Source organism: Aotus nancymaae, unplaced genomic scaffold (assembly GCF_030222135.1).
Source record: "Aotus nancymaae isolate 86718 unplaced genomic scaffold, 86718_ANA_hifiasm-v0.15.2.pri h1tg000108l, whole genome shotgun sequence".
Taxonomy (NCBI): domain Eukaryota; kingdom Metazoa; phylum Chordata; class Mammalia; order Primates; family Aotidae; genus Aotus; species Aotus nancymaae.
This window is the reverse complement of record NW_026988523.1, coordinates 31,491,108-31,510,643: the sequence shown is the minus strand read 5'-3', so window position 1 is coordinate 31,510,643 and position 19,536 is coordinate 31,491,108. Positions and strand designations below refer to the sequence as shown.

Below are 19,536 nucleotides of genomic sequence, written 5' to 3'. Positions count from 1 at the left end.
TTTGCCACGGAACCTAATAGAACTTTGAGAAATGAAAGCGTAGTTATTTAAAAACAAAAATACCTCAGTGATTAGGTTAAAGGACTATTTAAACACAGCTGAAAGTGAACAGAAATATAGAACTGAAGAAATTAGTCTGATAAAAAGGTACACTGGTAAAGATCAGAACCTTTCCTCTGAATCTATTAGAAACTCAAAAGCTGTGGAATGTCATTTCTTTCTCTCCATTTTCTTGTTATAACTACGCCATCTTGTGGGCAGTCTATATGGAACGGTTTCTTTGATACCTGACTGGTGTAAGAAAAGATGGGTAGATGTGAATTCTTGTGGACAGATAACACAGGAGTTACTTCTAAATGTCACTCCACTGCAAGAATTTAAAACAAAGCTTTAAAAATAAACTCAATAGTCTTCTTGAAAAGGTAAAATGAGATAATCCCTAGGCTTCTTGTTTTTGTTTGCTTTTTAGAGTTTCAATTCCTTTTCATTCTATATTGTTTTATCAGAAGCTCTGATCACTTTAATAATCTTGTGGCACTGTTTCTAATTTGTAGCCAGTTGGTTTCACATTCTGGAATTTGTTCCTTTATTTTTATTTATTTATTTATTTATTTATTTATTTTGAGACGGAGTCTCAACTCTGCCGCCCAAGCTGGAGTGCAGTGGGGCAATCTTGGCTCACTGCAACCTCCACCTCCCAGGTTCAAGTGATTCTCCTGCCTCAGCCTCTGGAGTAGCTGGGATTACAAGCGTAGGCCACCACACCCAGCTAATTTTTGTATTTTTAGCAGAGACGAAGTTTCACCATGTTGGCCAGGCTCAAACTCCTGACCTTAAGTGATCTGCCCACCTCAGCCTCCCAAAGTGCTGGCATTACAGGCATGAGCCACTGCACCCCGAGCTTATTCCTTTAAAATGCACAATTAAGGCTAGGCACGGTGGCTCATGCCTGTAATCCTAGCACTTTGGGAGCCTGAGGCGGGGTGGATCATCTGAGGTCAGGAGTTCGAGACCAGCCTGGCCAACATGGTGAAACCCCATCTCTACTAAAAATACAAAAAGAAAAAATTAGCCGGGCATGGTGGCGGGTGCCTGTAATCCCAGCTACTCGGGAGGCTGAGGCAGGAGAATTGCTTGAACCTCGGAGGTGGGGATCGCAGTGAGCTGAGATTGCACCACTGCACTCCAGCCTGGGTGACAGAGCAAGCAAGACTCCATCTCTAAAAAAAAAAAAAAAAAGGCACAATTAAATCCTTTGTTTTTACTAAAAATTTAGTTAGACGTTTTGTAACTCTGATCTGGTTTGGCTGTGTATCCCCACCCAAATCTCATCTAGAATTGTAATCCCCATGTGTTGAGGAAGGGACCTGGTGAGAGGTGACTGGATCATGGGAATGGTTTCCCCCATGCTGTTCTAGTGATAGTGAGTTCTCAGGAGATATGATGGTTTAAAAGTGTTTGGCAGGCCAGGCACAGTGGCCCACGCCTGTAATCCCAGCACTTTGGGAGACCAAAGTGGGTGGATCACCTGAGGTCAGGAGTTCGAGAGCAGCCCGACCAGCAGGGTGAAACCTTGTCTCTACTAAAAATACAAAAAAAATTAGCAAAACGTGGCAGTGCATGCCTGTAATCCCAACTGCTCAGGAGGCTGAGGCAGGATAATCACTTGAACCTGGGAGTTGCAGCGAGCTGAGATTGCGCCACTGCACTTCAGCCTGGGCAACAGAGTCAGACTCCATCTCAAAAATAAATAAATAAAAGCATTTGGCATAACACCCCCGCCTTCATGTAAGATATGCTTTGCTTCCCCTTCCCTGTCACTTTTTCCATGATTATAAGTTTCTGAAAGCCTCCCTAGCCATGCAGAACTGTGAGTCAATTAAACCTCTTTTCTTTGTAAATTACCCAGTCTCAGGTAGTTCTTTGTGGTAGCATCAAAGCAAACTAATACAAACTCTTATGATTTTTATAATCTCACAGCCCAGTAAATCATTTCTCCCTACAAGTTATTTTCCCCTTCCATTGAAATTTAATCGGGTGTTCATTCATGAGATCCATATGCTCAGTGATGGTGGTGGTGGTTGTATTAGTAAAAACACTAAATTAGTCACCAGCTCCATTGTTCCAGTTTGGTATTGAGATATATCCCATAAATAGATCAACATGCCCACCTCAACTAAGTCATTTGGCAGATAGAACAAGCTGAAATGCAAAATGGGAAGTAGAACTTTGAATCAGACCAATGGAGATTTTAATCCCACGTGTCCCACAAAATAGCCATATAGCTTCAGCAAATTACCTAACCTCTCTGGGCCTCAGTTTCCTCATCCATTAACCAAAGACAATAATATTTTTCTTAAAGATATATTTTGAGGATCACAGTTAATGTATTTAGAGCTAGCAACTTAATACGTTAAATGAAGTTTTTTAATTATTATTTTCAGATCTAGGTTTAGCAGAAAGAGAGAGAAATTACCCTGAATCCAGCACAGAGAAAAAGGAAATGGAAAATATAAAGAGAGCTTAAGCTATAGTAGACAAATAAAAAGATCTAATATGCTCTAGAGTCCTAGAAAAATAGAATAATCAAAGAGATTCGATATTTAAGGAAATAATGGGTGAGCATATTTGAGAACTAAAGAAAATCATAAATTGACAATATAGAAAGCAATTTATATCAAGCTAGATTTTAAAAGTATATCTAGAGACATTAGAGAGAAATTGGAGAATACTTAAGACAAAGAGATCCTAAAAGCAGAGCCAGGATAGAGCAGCCATTACAGAGCAGTCTCGCTTTTTAGAAGCAAGAGGGCACCATTACACTGGCAGTCAACCTCTCAATAGCAACAGTAGAAGCCAGAAGACAATAAAACATCTGCCAAAAGAAAATGTCAGCCTAAACTAAAACTGAAGTTCAAAAATCAGGGCAAAATGAAGGTGCTTTCATTCAAACAAATGGAGAGAAATTATGGAACAGCAGGACAACAGCCAGGGAACTCCTAAATGGTGAACTTCAGAAAGAAGGAAAGCAATCCCAACAGGCAGGAGGATGAAAGGAAGAACCATGAGCAAATGAATTGGTAAACATGTAGATAAATGAAATCTAAATAGACTCTATAAGTAATAATGATGTCTAAATTCTGAGAATTGGCGTATTGCAATGGCTCATGCCTATAGTCCTAGCTACTTGGGAGGTTGATGCAGGAAGATCACTAGAGCCCAGGAGTTCAAGGTTGCAGTGTGCTGTGATTGTGCCACTGCAGTACAGCCTGGGGGACAGATTGAGAACCCATCTCTAAAAAGAATAAAACGCAAAAATTTACAATAAATAAACTATAGTGACTAACAAAAGGACAGCTAAAATACTGGACAATGATAGTATGTAGTTTGGGAGGAGATGAACAGAGTTAATGTTTATACATCCTCATATTTTTCAGTGGGGATAATGATTAAAATGAGTGTGTAACTAATGTCTAAAACAGTACAAGATCAAACAAGTAGTAAAACTCAATCTCTAAAAAAGCAAGGAAAAAAAGGGTTAGAAAAAGCAACTCAAATAAAAAACCAAAATAAGATGATAGAAATAATTCTAAATAAATGAGTAATGGCACTCTATAAATAGACCAAACCACCAGTTCAATGACAGATTATAAAATTGAATTTTAAATGTAAAAAACTAGAAACTATATGAGACATATTTTTTAAGTGACACCAAAAAGTTTAAAAGGAAGGGAAAATATGCTACGCAAAAGGTAACCAGAAGAAAGCAGGTATCAGAAAAAATAATGAGCTGTAACAAAAGTAATATTGGGGACTGAGAAGGCTACTTTGTAATAATAATATATTCAGTTCAATAGTAGGTAATAATAATTCTAAATCAATATGCATCTAATAAAATCAGAGTATAAATACAATTGACATAATTATAGGGAGCAATTGACTAATTCACCTTTATATAGTAGGAGATTCCAACACATTGTTTGCTTTTTTTTTGAGACAGAGTCTTGCTCTGTTCTGGAGTTCAGTGGTACGATCTTGACTCTGCAACCTCTGCCTGCCTGGTTGAAGCAATTCTCCTGCCTCAGCCTCCTGAATAGCTGGGATTACAGGTGCACACCACCTTGCCCAGCTAATTTTTTGTATTTTTAATAGAGACAGGGTTTCAGCATGCTGGCCAGGCTGGTCCCGAACTCCTGACCTCGTGATCCACCTGCCTCAGCCTCCCAAAGTGCTGGGATTACAGGCATAAGCCACCATGCCCGGCCTGTTCTCAATTATTGATAGGTCAAGCAGACAAAAAAAAAACAGAATCAGAGCCAAGTGAGGTGGTGCACATCTATAGTCCTAGCTATTTGGGAGGCTGAGGTAGGAGGATCGCTTTAGTCCAGGGGTTCAAGGCTGCAGTGCACTATGATAACGCCTGTGAATAGCCACTGAACTGCAGCCTGAGCAACATACTGAGAACCTGTCTCCAAAAAAAGAAAAAACAATTAGAAAATGGAGGATTTAAACACCACAAGATAACAAGAATGGTTTATTAGACAAACATAGAACTCTGTATCTAATGATTAAAGAAAAACATACTTTTTTTACCCAGCACACATTTGCAAAAATTGATTATGTTTATAAATTAAGTCTCAATAAATTTTTCTTTTTCTTTTTTTGAGACTGAGTTTCGCTCTTGTTACCCAGGCTGGAGTGCGATGGCATGATCTCAGCCCACCACAACCTCTGCCTTCCAGATTCAAGTGATTCTCCTGCCTCAGCCTCCTGAGTAGCTGGGATTACATGCATTTACCACCACGCCCAACTAATTTTATATTTTTAGTAGAGACAGGGTTTCTCTACATTGATCAGGCTGGTCTCAAACTCCTGACCTCAGGTGATCCACCCACCTCGGCCTCCCGAAGTGCTGAGATTACAGGCGTAAGTCACCTGGCCCAGCCTCAGAATCAGAATCTTAGAAGCAAAGGTCTGGGGCCACATTAAATTTGAGGCAAAAAATAAAAGAACTTCAAAAACAAATCCCTAGTAAATTAGAGTAACATTAGCTAGTGTAACTCCTACATTTCACTGCCTTAAACCTATAGGCTTTGTTGATTTACCTAATAGTCCCATGTGGTTCTCCTACCCCCAGGAAGTGATTGAGAGACCTAGACTCCTTCCAGAATGTGACTCCTTCTTCCTCTTAGAGCCTCAGTGTCTTCTTTATTGAACTATTCAGGCTTTCTAATAATTTTATTCTTAGTTTTTTTTTGTTTTGTTTTGTTTTTCTTTTTGAGACAGAGTCTCGCTTCGTCGCCTGGCACCAGTCTGGAGTGCAGTGGCGCGATCTCGGCTCACTGCAACCTCCACCTCCTGGGTTCAAGCAATTCTCCTGCCTCAGCCTCCCAAGTAGCTGGGACTACAGGCACATGCCACCACACCTAGCTAATTTTTGTATTTTTAGTAGAGACGAGGTTTCACCATGTTGGCCAGGATAGTCTCGATCTCTTGACCTCATGATCCACCCGCCTCGGCCTCCCAAAGTGCTGGGATTATTATTCTTAGTTTTAATAACATTTTTGAAATTTTTTCTATTTCACCTGTATTTTCAAATGAATTGACATAAAGTTATTCATAATATTCACAAATTCTCAACTATTAAAAATTTCAGCTAAATCTATATCCTTTTTGGCCCCAATAGTATTATTGTATTATTATTTATGTATGCTCTCTCTCATTGTCTTGATCTATCTTGACAGAGATTATTAGTCTTTTCAAAGAGTTATCTTTTGGCTTTGTTATGCCTTTCTATTGTGTATGTATATGTGTGTGTGGGTGTGTATAGACATATATAAACATATAAATGTATGTTTTTCCTTTTTAAATGTTGCTTTTATCTTTGTTACCACTTTTCTGCCTCTAATACAAATCTAAGTGTCTAGCAAACCTAGAGTGAGGAAAACGAGCTAAAGCCAGTTTCCTATGCCAATCAAACTGATCTGTGCCTAAATATTAGTTACATTTTGAAAATTATACACTATAGTTGTTACATTATTTTTTATTTTTTATTTTTTTGAGACGGAGTTTCACTCTTGTTACCCAGGCTGGAGTGCAATGGCGCGATCTCGGCTCACTGCAACCTCCGCCTCCTGGGTTCAAGCAATTCTCCTGCCTCAGCCTCCTGAGTAGCTAGGACTACAGGCGCGTGCCACCATGCCCAGCAATTTTCGTGTTTTTAGTAGAGACGGGGTTTCACCATGTTGACCAGGATGGTCACGATCTCTTGACCTCGTCATCCACCTGCCTCGGCCTCCCAAAGTGCTGGAATTATAGACGTGAGCCACCGCGCCCGGCTATTTTGTATTTTCTGAAGCATTTTCTGTTAGTCTCTATACTAATCCAGGACTTTCTGCTGCAAGGGCAACTCAACTCTCAGTAGCTTAAGCAAAAAAGGGCATATATTGGCTTGTATGGTTTAGAAGTCAGGTGTGGCTGGGTGCATATTCAGCAATGTCATTAGGAATCTCAGCCACACTTCCTTCTAGATCTGCTTCATCCTCACATAGCCTTTCCCAGTGTAGTGGCACAATGGCCAGACCAGCCAGGCTTGTGTCTAGTAACCCTAGCGCCTCAGAGGAAAAGAACCCAGCCCCAAGGGCTCCAGCCCAAGTCCAGGATTCACTGTTTTAGACTGTGCTCACCCCCACAACCAATCACTATGTGTATGTGGAGTGGGGGGATCATCATTCAATGCCAGTCAACCTACGTGGGCTAAGAATGAGGGAGAGGCGGTTCTGTGACAAAAGGGGTACATGAGTGTATGAAAGAGAGAATGAAGGGAGGGTAGGGGGTGGATAAATGAAAAGAGTCATGTTAGTAGAAAAGGGAGATGCTAGGCAGATGAGAACACCTAATGTCCCCTGGGTCTTAGTAAATTTTGAATTGGCTCAACAAAAGAGCAAAGGAAAAGCTAATGGGAGTGGAAGTATTAAAAGGTCATTGAAAGGAAAACTGGGCAGAGAGATCATCACAATGATAACTTCCTTTCTACCTGGAGTAGTTCTGTCATCCACTTGGTAGTACCATAGGAGCACAAAACACATTTCTGTGCTCTACCTTCTGTTTCTACCAACTGAAATTTCACCTTTAAAGACATATCATTTTCAGTGTGATATGTATCTCCAGGACTCCCAGAAACATGTGACTAGCCGCTAGTCACATGTAGCTATTTAAAGTATAAATTAATTAAAATTAAATAAATTTAAGGACTCAACTTCTCAGTTATGCTAGCCACATAGCAAGTGCTCATTAGGCACATGTGACTACCATATTGGACAGCTCAGATATGGAACATTTGTATCATCACAGAAAGGTCTATTGGACGGTACTGGCTTAGTGCAGTAAGCTGTTACTAGCAATTTGTTATCAGATGTCTTTATAGTGACCATTACTCAGAATTGGATGAGAAATGTTGATATGACAGAAGAAATGAGAGAAGCTGCCTGGGACCATCTGTTGGAACTGTTTTCACTTCTTTAAAGGATTTTAGCTCCCTTAGGACTTTGCAGTAGATCTCCTGATAGGATAGTCTCTGCCATCACACAGCTGGAATTACTAATGATCCCTTTGAAACAAGCGCAGAGAGGCATCCAGAGACTGCAGCCCAGTAGCCACCTGAGAGCAGTGGTGCTTGGGAGAAAGGGGGCATGAGAGGCTGTTGGTGTCAGAGCCCTTGAGGAATGTGTTGTCTAAGGCAGTCAGTGCTCATTGCTGTCAGGTGTCATAAATTTCTACCCCTTGTCATGCACTTGATCATCTTTTACTGTTATGCAAGTCAGATAAAAACTGATTTTTTTTCCTTTTTCTTTTTATTCTGCAGACCTGTCCCTCTTTGTTCTGTTGTTGTGATAAATAGCCAACTTGATAAAGTTGAAGGAAGGAAATTTTTTGTTTCCTGTAATGTTCAAAGTGTTGATGAGAAAACCCTATACTCAGAGGCAACAGGTAAGTAGCTGGTCTGAACTTTCTTCAGGTTTGGTTGGGTTGGGTTGTCAGTTTTGTTGATTGGTTGGTTTGGGTTTTGTGGGGGACGGGGGTGTTTTGGTTTGCTTTGGTTTTTTGCCTTTGTATTATAACCCATACATGCCCAAAAATCCTTCATTCCCTGTCATGCAAAGAAAAAATTAAAGATATTCTTGGCCAGGTGTGGTGGCTCACACCTGTAATACCAGCACTTTGGAAGGCCGAGATGGGCAGATCACTTGAGGACAGGAGTTCGAGACCAGTCTGACTAACATGGAGAAATGCCATCTCTACTAAAAAATACAAAATTACCCGTGCGTGGTGGCTCATGCCTGTAATCCCAGCTACTTGGGAGGCTGAGGCAACAGAATCGCTTGAACCCGGGAGGTGGAGGTTGCAGTGAGCCAAGATCACGCCATTGCACTCCAGCTTGGGCAACAAGAGTGAAACTTCATCTCAAAAAAACGTATTCTCATACATCGCTAGTAAAGGGCAAATTGCCAACGTCTATCAAAATTACAGCCCAGTGCAGAAGCTTATGCCCATAATCCCAGCACTTTGGGAGGCTGAGGTGGGAGAATCACTTGAGCCCAGGAGTTCAGGACCAGCCTTGGTAATGTGGCAAGACCCCATCTCTACAAAAAACACAAAAATTAGCTGGGCATGGTAGTGTGCACCTGTAGTCTCAGCTACTTGGGAGGCTGAGGTGGGAGGATCCCTTGAGCCCAGGAGATGGAGGTTTCAGTGAGCTGAATTCATGCCCCTGCAGTCTAGCCTGGGTGACAGCCAGACCTTGTCTCAAAAAAAGAAAGATTTACAAAGTGATGTGCCTTTTGACCCACCTCCAGGACTTTATCTCACAGGTATGGTAACTGTGCAAAATTGCAATGTATTAGACTGCTATAGGGTTCCAGTGATTGTGTCACTCATGCAACATTATTTGCAATAGCAAAAGATTGACAAAACATAGCTATCCATTAATAGGAGATGGGTCAAAGAACTACAGCTCACCTATGAACTATATTGTATGTGTGTGCCATTAAAAAATTGTGAAATGTTGTGATGCCGTAAATAAGAAAAATGTATCTACACTTATGTGTGTATAGACTGTCTCAGGAAAATCATGAGTACACACATGACTTGTGTGCTTCCCAGGAGTACCAATGTTCATCCATGTTGTTGGCTGTATTCACTCATTTGAACTACTTTGTAACACTCCATGTGTGACTTTCCCACAATGAATGTCTCTCTTCCGATGACAGGCCTCTGACTATTACAAGTGGTGCTGCTGTGAACATTCTTGTTCATGTCTCCTGGTGGTGTGCATGGGCAAGAGCTTGGCATATACTTAGGAGTAGAATTTCTGGGTAGCAGGGTATTGTGAGTGTTCAGCTTTACGGAGGAATGCCACATTGTTTTTTAAGGCTGTACCAAATTAAACTCCCACCAGCAATATATGAGATTCTTTTGATTCTCATCTTCTCTAGCAGTTAGTGAAGTCAGACTTCATGATTTTTGCCAGTCAAATGGTTATAAAATGGCTTCTCGATGTGATCTTCATTTGCATTTCTCTGATTACCTGTGTGGCTGAGTGTCTTTTCATGTTTATTGACCATATTTTTTCCCATTCAGTGAAATTTTTGTTTCTTCAGCTTTTTTTTCAATTTTTTTCTCATTTTCTGATTGATTTATAGTGTTCTTTATATATTTTATGCTAGAACAATTCTTTTGTTGGATATATAATTTGTTACACATACCTCCTTCCAATGTGTAAGTTGTCTTTTATTTGCTTTAAGATATCTTCTTTATGAACAGAAGTTTTTATTGTTAATTCAGTTGCATTTATTAGATTTTTCCCTTTATGGCCAATGCTTTTTGTATCTTGTTTAAGAAAGTAACTTTTCCTCTTAAGTATCAAGCATTTGCAAAAGGAGCAGGTGGTAAATAATAATTTAAATCCACAGTCAATTTAAGAACTCCATTCCAGGCTGCAATTTATACTTTCTGTCTCACTAAACCTCTCAATATCATAAAGGTGCCAGATGGTTCACTTGTAATTTTAGTTCTTTTCATTTCCCTGACTATCTTTAATGGAAGTAGTAATCAACCATGAAATGGCCAAACTGGACCTGGTTACCCAGGGAGAGGGTAATACAGTATTGTGATCTTCAAAAGTTGATTCTTAATTTGGCTGAAAAATGAGAGTGGACAGATAGACTGAAGGTACAAATTTGACTCTCAAATCCTTCTTTTGTATATGTCTTTCCATTTAGAGTAGTCCCTCAGATTGAAGTTAGTTGACATATAATCATCTGCTGTTATTTTGTTTGTTTAGGCTTATTTATAAAGCTGAAACCTAAGTCTGACATAAAGAGCTGCTAGTGAACTCCATCCCATTCTGCGTAAGGCTCTCCCCCGGCCAGAAGACGAAGTTGTCCCCCTAGTACTCTGCTTCCTCACTGCCGAATCCCTGTAGGGAGAAGCCTGCCAACAATGACCTTCTGAAACAGCATTCTGAATAGAAGGAGATTCAGTTTCCACCTTCTTAACTTTTTAACACAGAAACACTTCCTGCGAGCATATCAACAACTCTTAGGCCAGACGCCGTGGCTCACGCCTGTAATCCTAGGACTTTAGGAGGCTGAGGCTGGTGGATTGCCTGAGCTCAGGAGTTCAAAACTAGTCTGGGCAACATGGTGAAACATCGTCTCTACTAAAATAATAAGAAAGTAGCCAGGCATGGCAGTGTGCACCTATACTTCCAGCTACTTGGGAGGCTGAGGCAGGAGAATTGCTTGAACCGAGGAGGTGGAGGTTGCAGTGAGCATGCCACTACACCCCAGCCTGAGCAACAGAATGAGACCCAGTTTCAAAAAAGACAAAAACAAAAAAACAAACTCTTTGTGTCTCCTTAGGATATGCGTCTGCTTCTCCTGCGATTTCAATGGGCTCTTGTTATACATGTGTAACATCTGCTCCACTGCGGACTGGAGAAATAAATGTGTATTGAAACTTTTACTGCAAACTTAAAAATGCCAGAAAACCAAGCATGAAGAATAAATACATGGTGGGGGTACACACAGGCATGTGCATATGCATATACATTGTAAGTTAGAAAGCTAGCTTTGTTGTATCTGAACACATGAATCTTTTTGTCAGAGTAGGAAGCACAACTAGATCCTATAGGAATCAATACCTCAAATCTGTTGTCTGAGCTTCTAGAGATTAAACCACTGCCATTTTTAGCACAGGCTGTGCTGTCGTGTCTTACCAACAGCATAGGTTTTCATCACTGGAAGGAGCCTGTATTCATTTCCTGGGGCTGCTATAACAAAGTAGTACAAACCGGGTGGTTTAAACCAACAAAAACTCATTGTCTCTCAGTTCTGGAGGCTCGAAGTTCAAAATCAAGGTGTCGACTAAGGCCATTCTCCTTCTGAAGGTGCCAGGGAAGGAACTGTCCGTGCTTCCCTCCTGGCTTCTGGGAGCCTCAGGTGTTCCTTGGCTTCTATATGCATCATTCCAGTCCTCTGTCTTCACATGGCATTCCCTCTGTGTGTCTCCACAGTGTCTTCCCTCTGTGCATACCTATTTCTGTGTCCAAATCTCCCCTTTATTAGGAAACCAGTCATAATGGGCCCACCTGAATGACCTCATTTTAACTTGATTACCTCGATAAAAACTGTATTTCCAAATAAAGTGACATTATGAGATATTGGAGATTAGGATCTCAACATACCTTTTTGGGAGGACACAATTCAACCTGTAAAAGAGCCTCGACAAGACTAAACAATGAACGGAGAGACGAATGTTCTGGAAAACATATTCGGCTTCCTAATGCAGGCAATCAATTATTTGGGCTTCCATTTCTTTCCTTTCTTTATACCCTTATTAAAAATTTAAGCTGAACCATATGAAATCACTATTTTGAAGGTCAGAATGGTCAAATATTGACAATTTCCAACCTAATAACTTAGGGATAGCCTTGTGGTACCCTGCCTAGTCATCCTTCCACAGCCAAAAGATCAGCTGGAGCCCTCCGTTGCCAGAGCTGACTGACCTGTAATGGCCAAGGCAGAGGAAGACCCAGGTCCTAGAAGCTCTGTCTCTAGTGCCCACCCCCAGTTCCCAAGCTGCAACAAGGGCCCAGTAGGTGTGGGGGCACTACAGAAGTGAAGCTGGCAGTTCCTTCTCCCGGTAACTCTGAGAGAACCTGAGAAAGTGCCCAGGAGATGGCTGGGCTCACAACTCTACAAGTTATAGGTCTGGCAACAGCCACCCTCTATTCCGTCTTCCAACAAATCCTGAAACTTCAAAGAGTGGGCTCTTATGAGAACTGTACTTCACATGTTAAAAGATATGACTGAAGGAGCAAGCCAGCACTGCTCATTTAGCTACTTTCACTTAACTAGTCGGGAGGAAGTTTAGACAGTGAAGGCACTGTACTCCCATCGTTAGATTTCTCTGGCAGGCTTGCAGAACTGCTATGGCACACCAGACCTCCACCCAAGTGAAAGAGCCTAACTGAAAGAGTGCCAAATTACCAGTCTTTCTTCATGTTAAGTATGCCTGCCTCACTTTGTATCCACTTTTTTTCCCCCTTTCTATCCACTTTTACAGTTTAATTTCTTACACCGGTTTGCTCATGTCCAGGTTACATTACATCATATGAGTGAGATGCTGCACAAGAGCAACTAAGGAAAAAGCTCAGTCACTGTTACACAGGGTTCCCCATAGCCAGTAAGGGAAAAATGGCTTCCTGCTTTGCAGCAGACTATTTGAGGCTTCACCATGCCGTGGCACTCTTGCCTTCATCAAGTTATGTTTTCACAAGTATGTAAGATAACAAAAGATGGCAAAAGAGGCAGAAAGAAGGAAGGAGATGCCATCAGAATTGTTGCCAGCTCCACTCCATCACTGGCTTGCTGTGTGACCTAATGGAACTATTCTCATTTCCTGTTTCCTTTCTTCTTTTTTTTTTCCTTCGAGACAGGGTCTCGCTCTGTCACCAGGCTGGAGTGCAGAGGCATGATCTTGGCTCACTGCAACTTCCACCTCCCAGGTTCAAGCAATTCTCCTGCCTCAACCTCCCAAGTAGCTGGGACTACAGGTGTGCACCACCGAACCTGGCTGATTTTTTTCTATTGTTTGTAGAGACGGGATTTGCCATGTTGCCCAGGCTTGTCTCAAACTCCTGGACTCAAGTGATGCTCCCACCTCTGCCTCCCAAAGTGCTGGGATTATAGGTGTGAGCCATCTCACCTGGCCTCCTGTTCCCTTCTTTGCACCGGTGCTAACATTTTGAATGAATATTAGGAATTGATGCTGGTTAGTGTTAAAGTAGCTTTAAACTATCAGTGTAAACATAATTATGCCGTGAGTTTTTGCTCCCACTCCTAGGTTTCTAAATGTCTAAGAAACAATAAAATGAGAGTCATGTACAGAAATGCATTGTTGGAAGAATTTTTTAAATGCAAAGTGAGATTAAGTTTTTTTCTCTAATGGGAAGATGGAATGAAACAGGAAGTTAAGAAAAACATTTTGTTCTATATTTAGGAAGCTCATATCCTTCGTGTGCCTATATTCCCGACCCCATTATCTTCTTGGGACCCTTAACCTTCTCTTCTGGGGAATTATGAGGCCAAATCATTGTCTGACCAAATAAATGACCATTATGGAACCCTAGTCAAACATTTTTCAGGGCCAAGTATACAACATCCTCTATGATGGAGACAATGCGGCAATCTTTCAAATTTAAGTAACAAAATAAGTCATGAATTTTATGTCTTGGGCAAGTTTGAAATTTCACTTGATTGTATTCTTGGTCTGGCACTACTCTGACCAGTTTAGAATTACAGAATTGGTGGCTGGATGCAGTGGCTCACGCATGTAATTCCAAAACTTTGGGAGACCGAGGTGGGTGGATCACGAGGTCAGGAGTTTGAGACCAGCCTGGCCAAGATAGTGAAACCCCGTCTCTACTAAAAATACAAAAATTAGCCCGCATGGCAGCGGGTGCCTGTAACCCCAGCTACTTGGGAGGCTGAGACAGGGGAATCTCTTGAACCCAGGAGGCAGAGGTTGCAGTAAGCCAAGATCACGCCACTGCACTCTAGCCTGGGTGACAGAGCAAGACTCTGTCTCAAAAAAGAAAAAAAATTAAAATTGGTTTATTCCTTCTCTTAATTATAGATTTTTTTTCTTTTTAAATTTTATTTATTTTTTCTTTCTTTTTTCTTTAAAGAGACGGGGGTTTTACCATGTTGGCCAAGCTGGTCTCGAACTTCTGACCTCAAGTGATCAACCCGCCATGGCCTCCCAAAATGCTGGGATTACAGGCGTGAGCCACCGCACCCGGCCAATTATAGATTTAAAATTAAGTGGGCTGCAGACAAAGATACCATAAGAGGGGGAAAAAAAGGCAAAACTACAGATCAATATCCTGTACGAGTACAGATGTAAAAATACTTAACAAGATACAAGCAAACCAAATTCAATAGCACATTTAAAAGATTATATGCTACCACTAAGTGGGATTTATCCCAGAAATGCACAGGTGGTTCAATGTAAGAAAATAATGTCATACACCACATTAATACTTCAAGAGAGTAAAACTACATGATCATCTCAATTGCTGCAAGAAATGACAATTGACAAAATCCAGCACCCTTTCATGACAAAAAGCACTCAGAAAACTAGGAATAGAAAAGGACTACCTGAACGTAATCTAGAAAAATGCACAGCTGGTATCACACTCAGTGATAAAAGACAGAAAGCTTTCCCCTAACATTAGGAACAAGATAAGGATTTCCACTTTCACTACTGCTATTCAATGTAGTAGCACCGGAAGTCCTAGCCAGAGGAATTAAGCAAGAAAAACAAAAAGAGCTTGCAAATTAGAAAGGAAGAAGTGAATCGATCTCTGTTTGCAGATGATGTGTCTATATAGAAAATCTCAAAGAATTCACCAAAAAAACTAACACTAATAAATACGTTCAGCAAAATTGCAGGGTACGAAACTTTATAAAAATTAAAAGCTTTTGTGCATTAAAGAACATTTTCAATAAAGTGAAAAAATCCCTACAGAATGGGAAAAATATTTGCAAATTATATATCCAATAAGGTGTTAGCATTCAGAACATATATATAGAATTCTTACAACTCAACAACAAAAAGAACTCAGTTTAAAAATGGGCAAAGAACTTGAATGGACATTTCTCCAAAAAAGATATGGAAGCAAGGCTGGGCACGGTGGCTCATGCCTGTAATCCCAACACTTTGGGAGGCTGAGGCAGGTGGATCACCTGAGGCCAGGAGTTTGAGACCAGCCTGACCAACATAGTGAAACCCTGTCTTAAAAATTAATTAAATAATTAATTAATTAAATTTAATAAAATTTAAAAAATAATAATTAAAAATATGGAAGTGGCCGACAGTATATGAAAAGATCCTCAATGTCACTAATCATTAGAAAAATGCAAATCAAAACCACAATGACCACTTCACACCTACTGAAATGCCTATAATTTTTTTTGAGATGGAGTTTCACTCTTGTTGCCTAGGCTGGAGTGCAATGGTGCAATCTGGGCTCACTGCAACCTCCACCTCCCAGATTCAAGTGATTCTCCTGCCTCAGCCTCCCAAGTAGCTGGGATTACAGGCACCTACCACCACACCTGGCTAAATTTTTTTTTTTTTTTAGTAGAGACGGTTTCACTATGTTGGCCAGGCTGGTCTATAATTTTTTATTTTTAAAAAATCAGTCTCAAGGAGGATGTAAAAAAAAAAATAGAAACTTCATACATTGCTAGATGAATATAAAATGGTGCAGCTGCTATGGAAAAGCTTGGCAGTTCCCCAAAAGGTTAGACATAGAATTGCCATATGACCCAACAATTCCACTGCTAGGTATAAATAAAAGGGAAATGAAAACATACATCCACACAGAAGCTTGTACACTAATGTTTATAATAGCATTATTTGTCATAGCCAAAATGTGGAAACACCCCAAATGACCATCAGTGAATGAATGGATAAACAAATTGTGGCACACACACAGGCACACGTGACAGACTATTACTCAGCCATACAAAGGAATGGAATACTGATACATGCTGCAACTTGGATAAACCTCAAAAGCATTAAGTGAAAGAAACCAATACTATGTTTACAATAGGCAACTCCATAGAGACAGAAAGTGGATTCGTGATTGATACGGTTTGGTTGTGTCCCCACCCAAAATCTCGAATTGTAATCAAAATTGTAATCCCCATGTGGTGGGGGCAGGACCTTGTGGGAGGTGATTACATCATGGGGGCAGTTCCCCCACTGTTCTCGTGGTAGTGAGTGCATTCTCATGAGATCTAATGGTTTTATAAGGGGCTTTTCCCACTGTGCCCAGCACTTCTCTCTCCTGCCATGTGAAGAAGGGCATGTTTTCTTCCCTTTCGCCGTGATTGTAAGTTTCCCGTGTCTTCCCCAGCCATGCAGAACTGACAGTCAATTGAACCTCTTTCCTTTGTAAATTTAGCCAATCTCGGGAAATTCATAGTAGTGTGAGAACGGACTAATACAGTCCAATACTTGGGAGGCTGAGGCAGGAGAATCACTTGAACCCGGAAGGTAGAGGTTACAGTGAGCCAAGATCACACCACTGCACCCCAGCCTGGGTGACAGAGTGAGACCCTATCTCAAAAAAAAAATGCAAATACAAGCAAACAATAAAGATGGCGGAGCTGACACTTGAACAACCAGGAGCCCTTTCCCAGCCACATTATAAAGATAAAACAGCAACTGACATGCTCAGTTTCAGTGATCTCACTTTAAATACTGTAAGATTTTTCTACTGAAAGCAAAAATATTATTTGTATGATACTAAATAAAACTTTTATTTGTTAAAATTAAGCGGTCTGGAAAATGTATCAATCTCTTGTGTGTGATATTTTGTTTTAAAGTGTTTTGTAGATCTTGTTTATTGCTTAGGAGAAATTTAAATTGCCCAACCAAGACACGTTGAAAAGATTTCCTTTTTTTCCTCCATTCCTGCCTTCTGAGGTGCTTCCTAAACATTCCCTTCACCAGCAGAACTTTTTCAAACTCATCCCACTTATCTTTAACTCTCTAAAATCTTTTAGTACTATGACCTGAATCTTACTTAATTCTCTGTTTTTTTAACAAGCTAACGAGCAAAAAGCTCCCCCGTATGTATGTATATACATATGTATCTCAGACAAGGTCACGCTCTGTTGCCCAGGCTGGAATGTGGTGGCACAGTCACAGCTCCCTGCAGCCTCAACCTCTCGGGCTCAAGTGATCCTCCTACCTCAGCCTCCTGAGTAGGTGAGACTACAGGCAGATAGCTTGAGCTCAGGATTTTGAGACCAGCCTGGGCCACATAGTGGGACCTCGTCTCTACTAAAATTCAGAAAAATTAGCTGGGCATGGTGGGGCGTGCCTGTGGTCTCAGCTACTTGGGAGCCTGAGGGAGGAGGATCGCTTGGTCCCAGGAGATGGAGGCTGCAGTGAGCTATGCTCAGAGCACTGCACTCCAACCTGGGTGACAGAGAAACCCTGTCTCGAAAACAACAACAAACAAATGAACAAAAGAAATATTAAATAAGCATAGCTGTGGTCAAGGAACTTATAAGCCAACAGAAGAGATAAACTCAACAAATAATCAACAGAGACATGCCTAGTGAGTAAATACTTCAGAACACCTTTCCAGGAGATTTGGCCATTTCGATGAACTTATGCTCGTTTCTGTCTCCTGGAATCTCATGAGGCAGGCTGAGGGAGAGGTGGAGCTAAGTCGCATTTCTTTCCACCCCTTCACATGCGCACACACACCTTTTAGCTACTGGTAGTGGAGCCTAGAAAGGAATTGCAGAGGTGGAGGGGGAATAATTTGCACCAGAATCCTACGCTTTTTCTGAAAGGGAAGGGACCAAGATTCAAGGTGATTTGTTTTGTTTTGTTTTTAATAGTTCAATCTTTATTTAAAGATCCAATCTGCCAGCTTAGCGTTTTCCACTAACTTGGGGAGCTGAAACTTTCACAGGCTTCACAATCCTTTGCTTAGATGCTGTCTTCGTAGGTGCCTTAGCAGCAGCTGTTGCAGTCTTTCTGGATGCCTGCTTAGCCTTTTTTGCTTCCTTAGCAGCCCTCAGAGCTTTTCCCCGTTGAGCCTTTCTAACTTCAGGTTTCTGATTCGTCTTGGCCATTATTATTATTATTATTATTATTATTATTATTATTATTTTTGAGACGGAGTTTCACTCTTGTTACCCAGGCTGGAGTGCAATGGCACGATCTCGGCTCACCGCAACCTCCGCCTCCTGGGTTCAGGCAATTCTCCCGCCTCAGCCTCCTGAGTAGCTGGGATTACAGGGACGCGCCACTATGCCCAGCTAATTTTTTGTATTTTTAGTAGAGACGGGGTTTCACCATGTTGACCAGGATGGTCTCGATCTCTTGACCTCGTGATCCACATGCCTCGGCCTCCCAAAGTGCTGGGATTACAGGCTTGAGCCACCGCACCCGGCCCCTCTTGGCCATTATATCAGCAAGAGATGCACCAGTAATGGCCCTCTGGAATTTGACTGCTCGTTGGGTTCTTTTCTCTTGAATTTCTTCCGACTGTCCCTTTTTGTGCTTCCTTCTGTTGAGGACAGTCCAGTTTATCTGCTGAGGGTTCCTCTTGGAAAGAAACTGCGACTCCCATTTTGCATTAAGAAACTGGAAAACCGCCGGGTGCGGTGGCTCTGTAATCCCAGCACTTTGGGAGGCTGAGGTGGGTGGATTGCCTGAGCTCAGGAGTTCGAAACCAGCCTGGGCAACACTGTGAAACCCTGTCTCTATTAAAACAGTACAAAAAATAAGCCGGGAGTGGTGGCGTGCGCCGGTAGTCCCAGCTACTTGGGAGGCTGAGGCCAGAGAATTGCTTGAACCCGGGAGGCAGAGGTTGCAGTGAGCCAAGGTCGCGCCACTGCACTCCAGCCTGGGAGACAGAGCGAGATTCCGTCTCAAAAAAAAAAAAAAAAACTGGAAAACCTTCCCGTCGGTCCTGGCATAGCGCCTCCCTGGAAAACCTTCGTGTTGGTCCTGGCCTAGCGCCTCCCATGTCTGGGATAGATCTTGTACCCACTGAAACCGCACAGTTTGACCTTCATGGCAGCAGCTCCACGGGAGGAAAAAAGATGGCAAAGAGAAGAGATTCAGTTTTTGGAACGTGTCTAGAAGTACCTAGGTGGCATGACGGAGCTGCAGCAGGAAGGAGGAGGGCAGAAAGGGACAGGAGCAGTGGACACGAATTGGAAGGGGAAGGGGTTTGTAGAGTCAGGGCCATGAAGTGGCTCCACCCGACATGGGCCCCATTCAGCCCCTTTGGGTGGTGAAGTCTGAACTGGAAGGAGCGGCCGTATGTGGGCACAACTGAAGAACTGTGTCTGTCTGTTAGGCGTCGTAGCAGTGGGAACCCAGGCCCACCTGGTGGGAGCACCCAGAGGTGAGCCTCACTCTTGGGAGAGGAAC

The 19,536-nt window shown here is 41.8% G+C and overlaps 2 protein-coding genes across 3 annotated transcripts in view; one reads left to right on the top strand and one right to left on the bottom strand.

Annotated features, from left to right (window-relative positions):
* Positions 1–16,911, top strand: part of THEM4 (thioesterase superfamily member 4) — a 36,919-nt gene extending 20,008 nt beyond the window's left edge. Inside the window, exons 5-6 of one of the 2 annotated variants that reach the window (XM_012462742.2) lie at positions 7,865–7,989; positions 10,343–16,911. In XM_012462742.2, the coding sequence (XP_012318165.2) occupies positions 7,865–7,989; positions 10,343–10,389 (172 nt within the window). In that variant the 3' untranslated portion in view covers positions 10,390–16,911. The other variant, XM_064370815.1, reaches the window with a different exon arrangement.
* Positions 16,912–18,023: 1,112 nt separating this feature from the next.
* On the bottom strand, positions 18,024–19,175 carry LOC135272272 (large ribosomal subunit protein eL24-like). Its single transcript, XM_064370566.1, has 4 exons — positions 19,120–19,175; positions 19,057–19,081; positions 18,544–18,765; positions 18,024–18,209 (listed from the first exon to the last, which is right to left on the bottom strand). Exons 1-4 carry the CDS (start codon positions 19,173–19,175, stop codon positions 18,024–18,026), a joined length of 489 nt encoding a protein of 162 aa, XP_064226636.1.
* Positions 19,176–19,536: the final 361 nt, after the last annotated feature.

Excerpts from the sequence above, each read along its gene's own strand:
- LOC135272272 (XM_064370566.1), bottom strand. The coding sequence starts at position 19,175 with ATGAAGGTCAAACTGTGCGGTTTCAGTGGGTACAAGATCTATCCCAGA. Across the intron at positions 19,082-19,119 it reads ATCTATCCCAGACATGGGAG|GCGCTATGCCAGGACCGACG; the intron begins GCGCTAGGCCAG and ends TTTTCCAGGGAG. Across the intron at positions 18,766-19,056 it reads ATGCCAGGACCGACGGGAAG|CCACCGCACCCGGCGGTTTT; the intron begins GTTTTCCAGTTT and ends GGGATTACAGAG.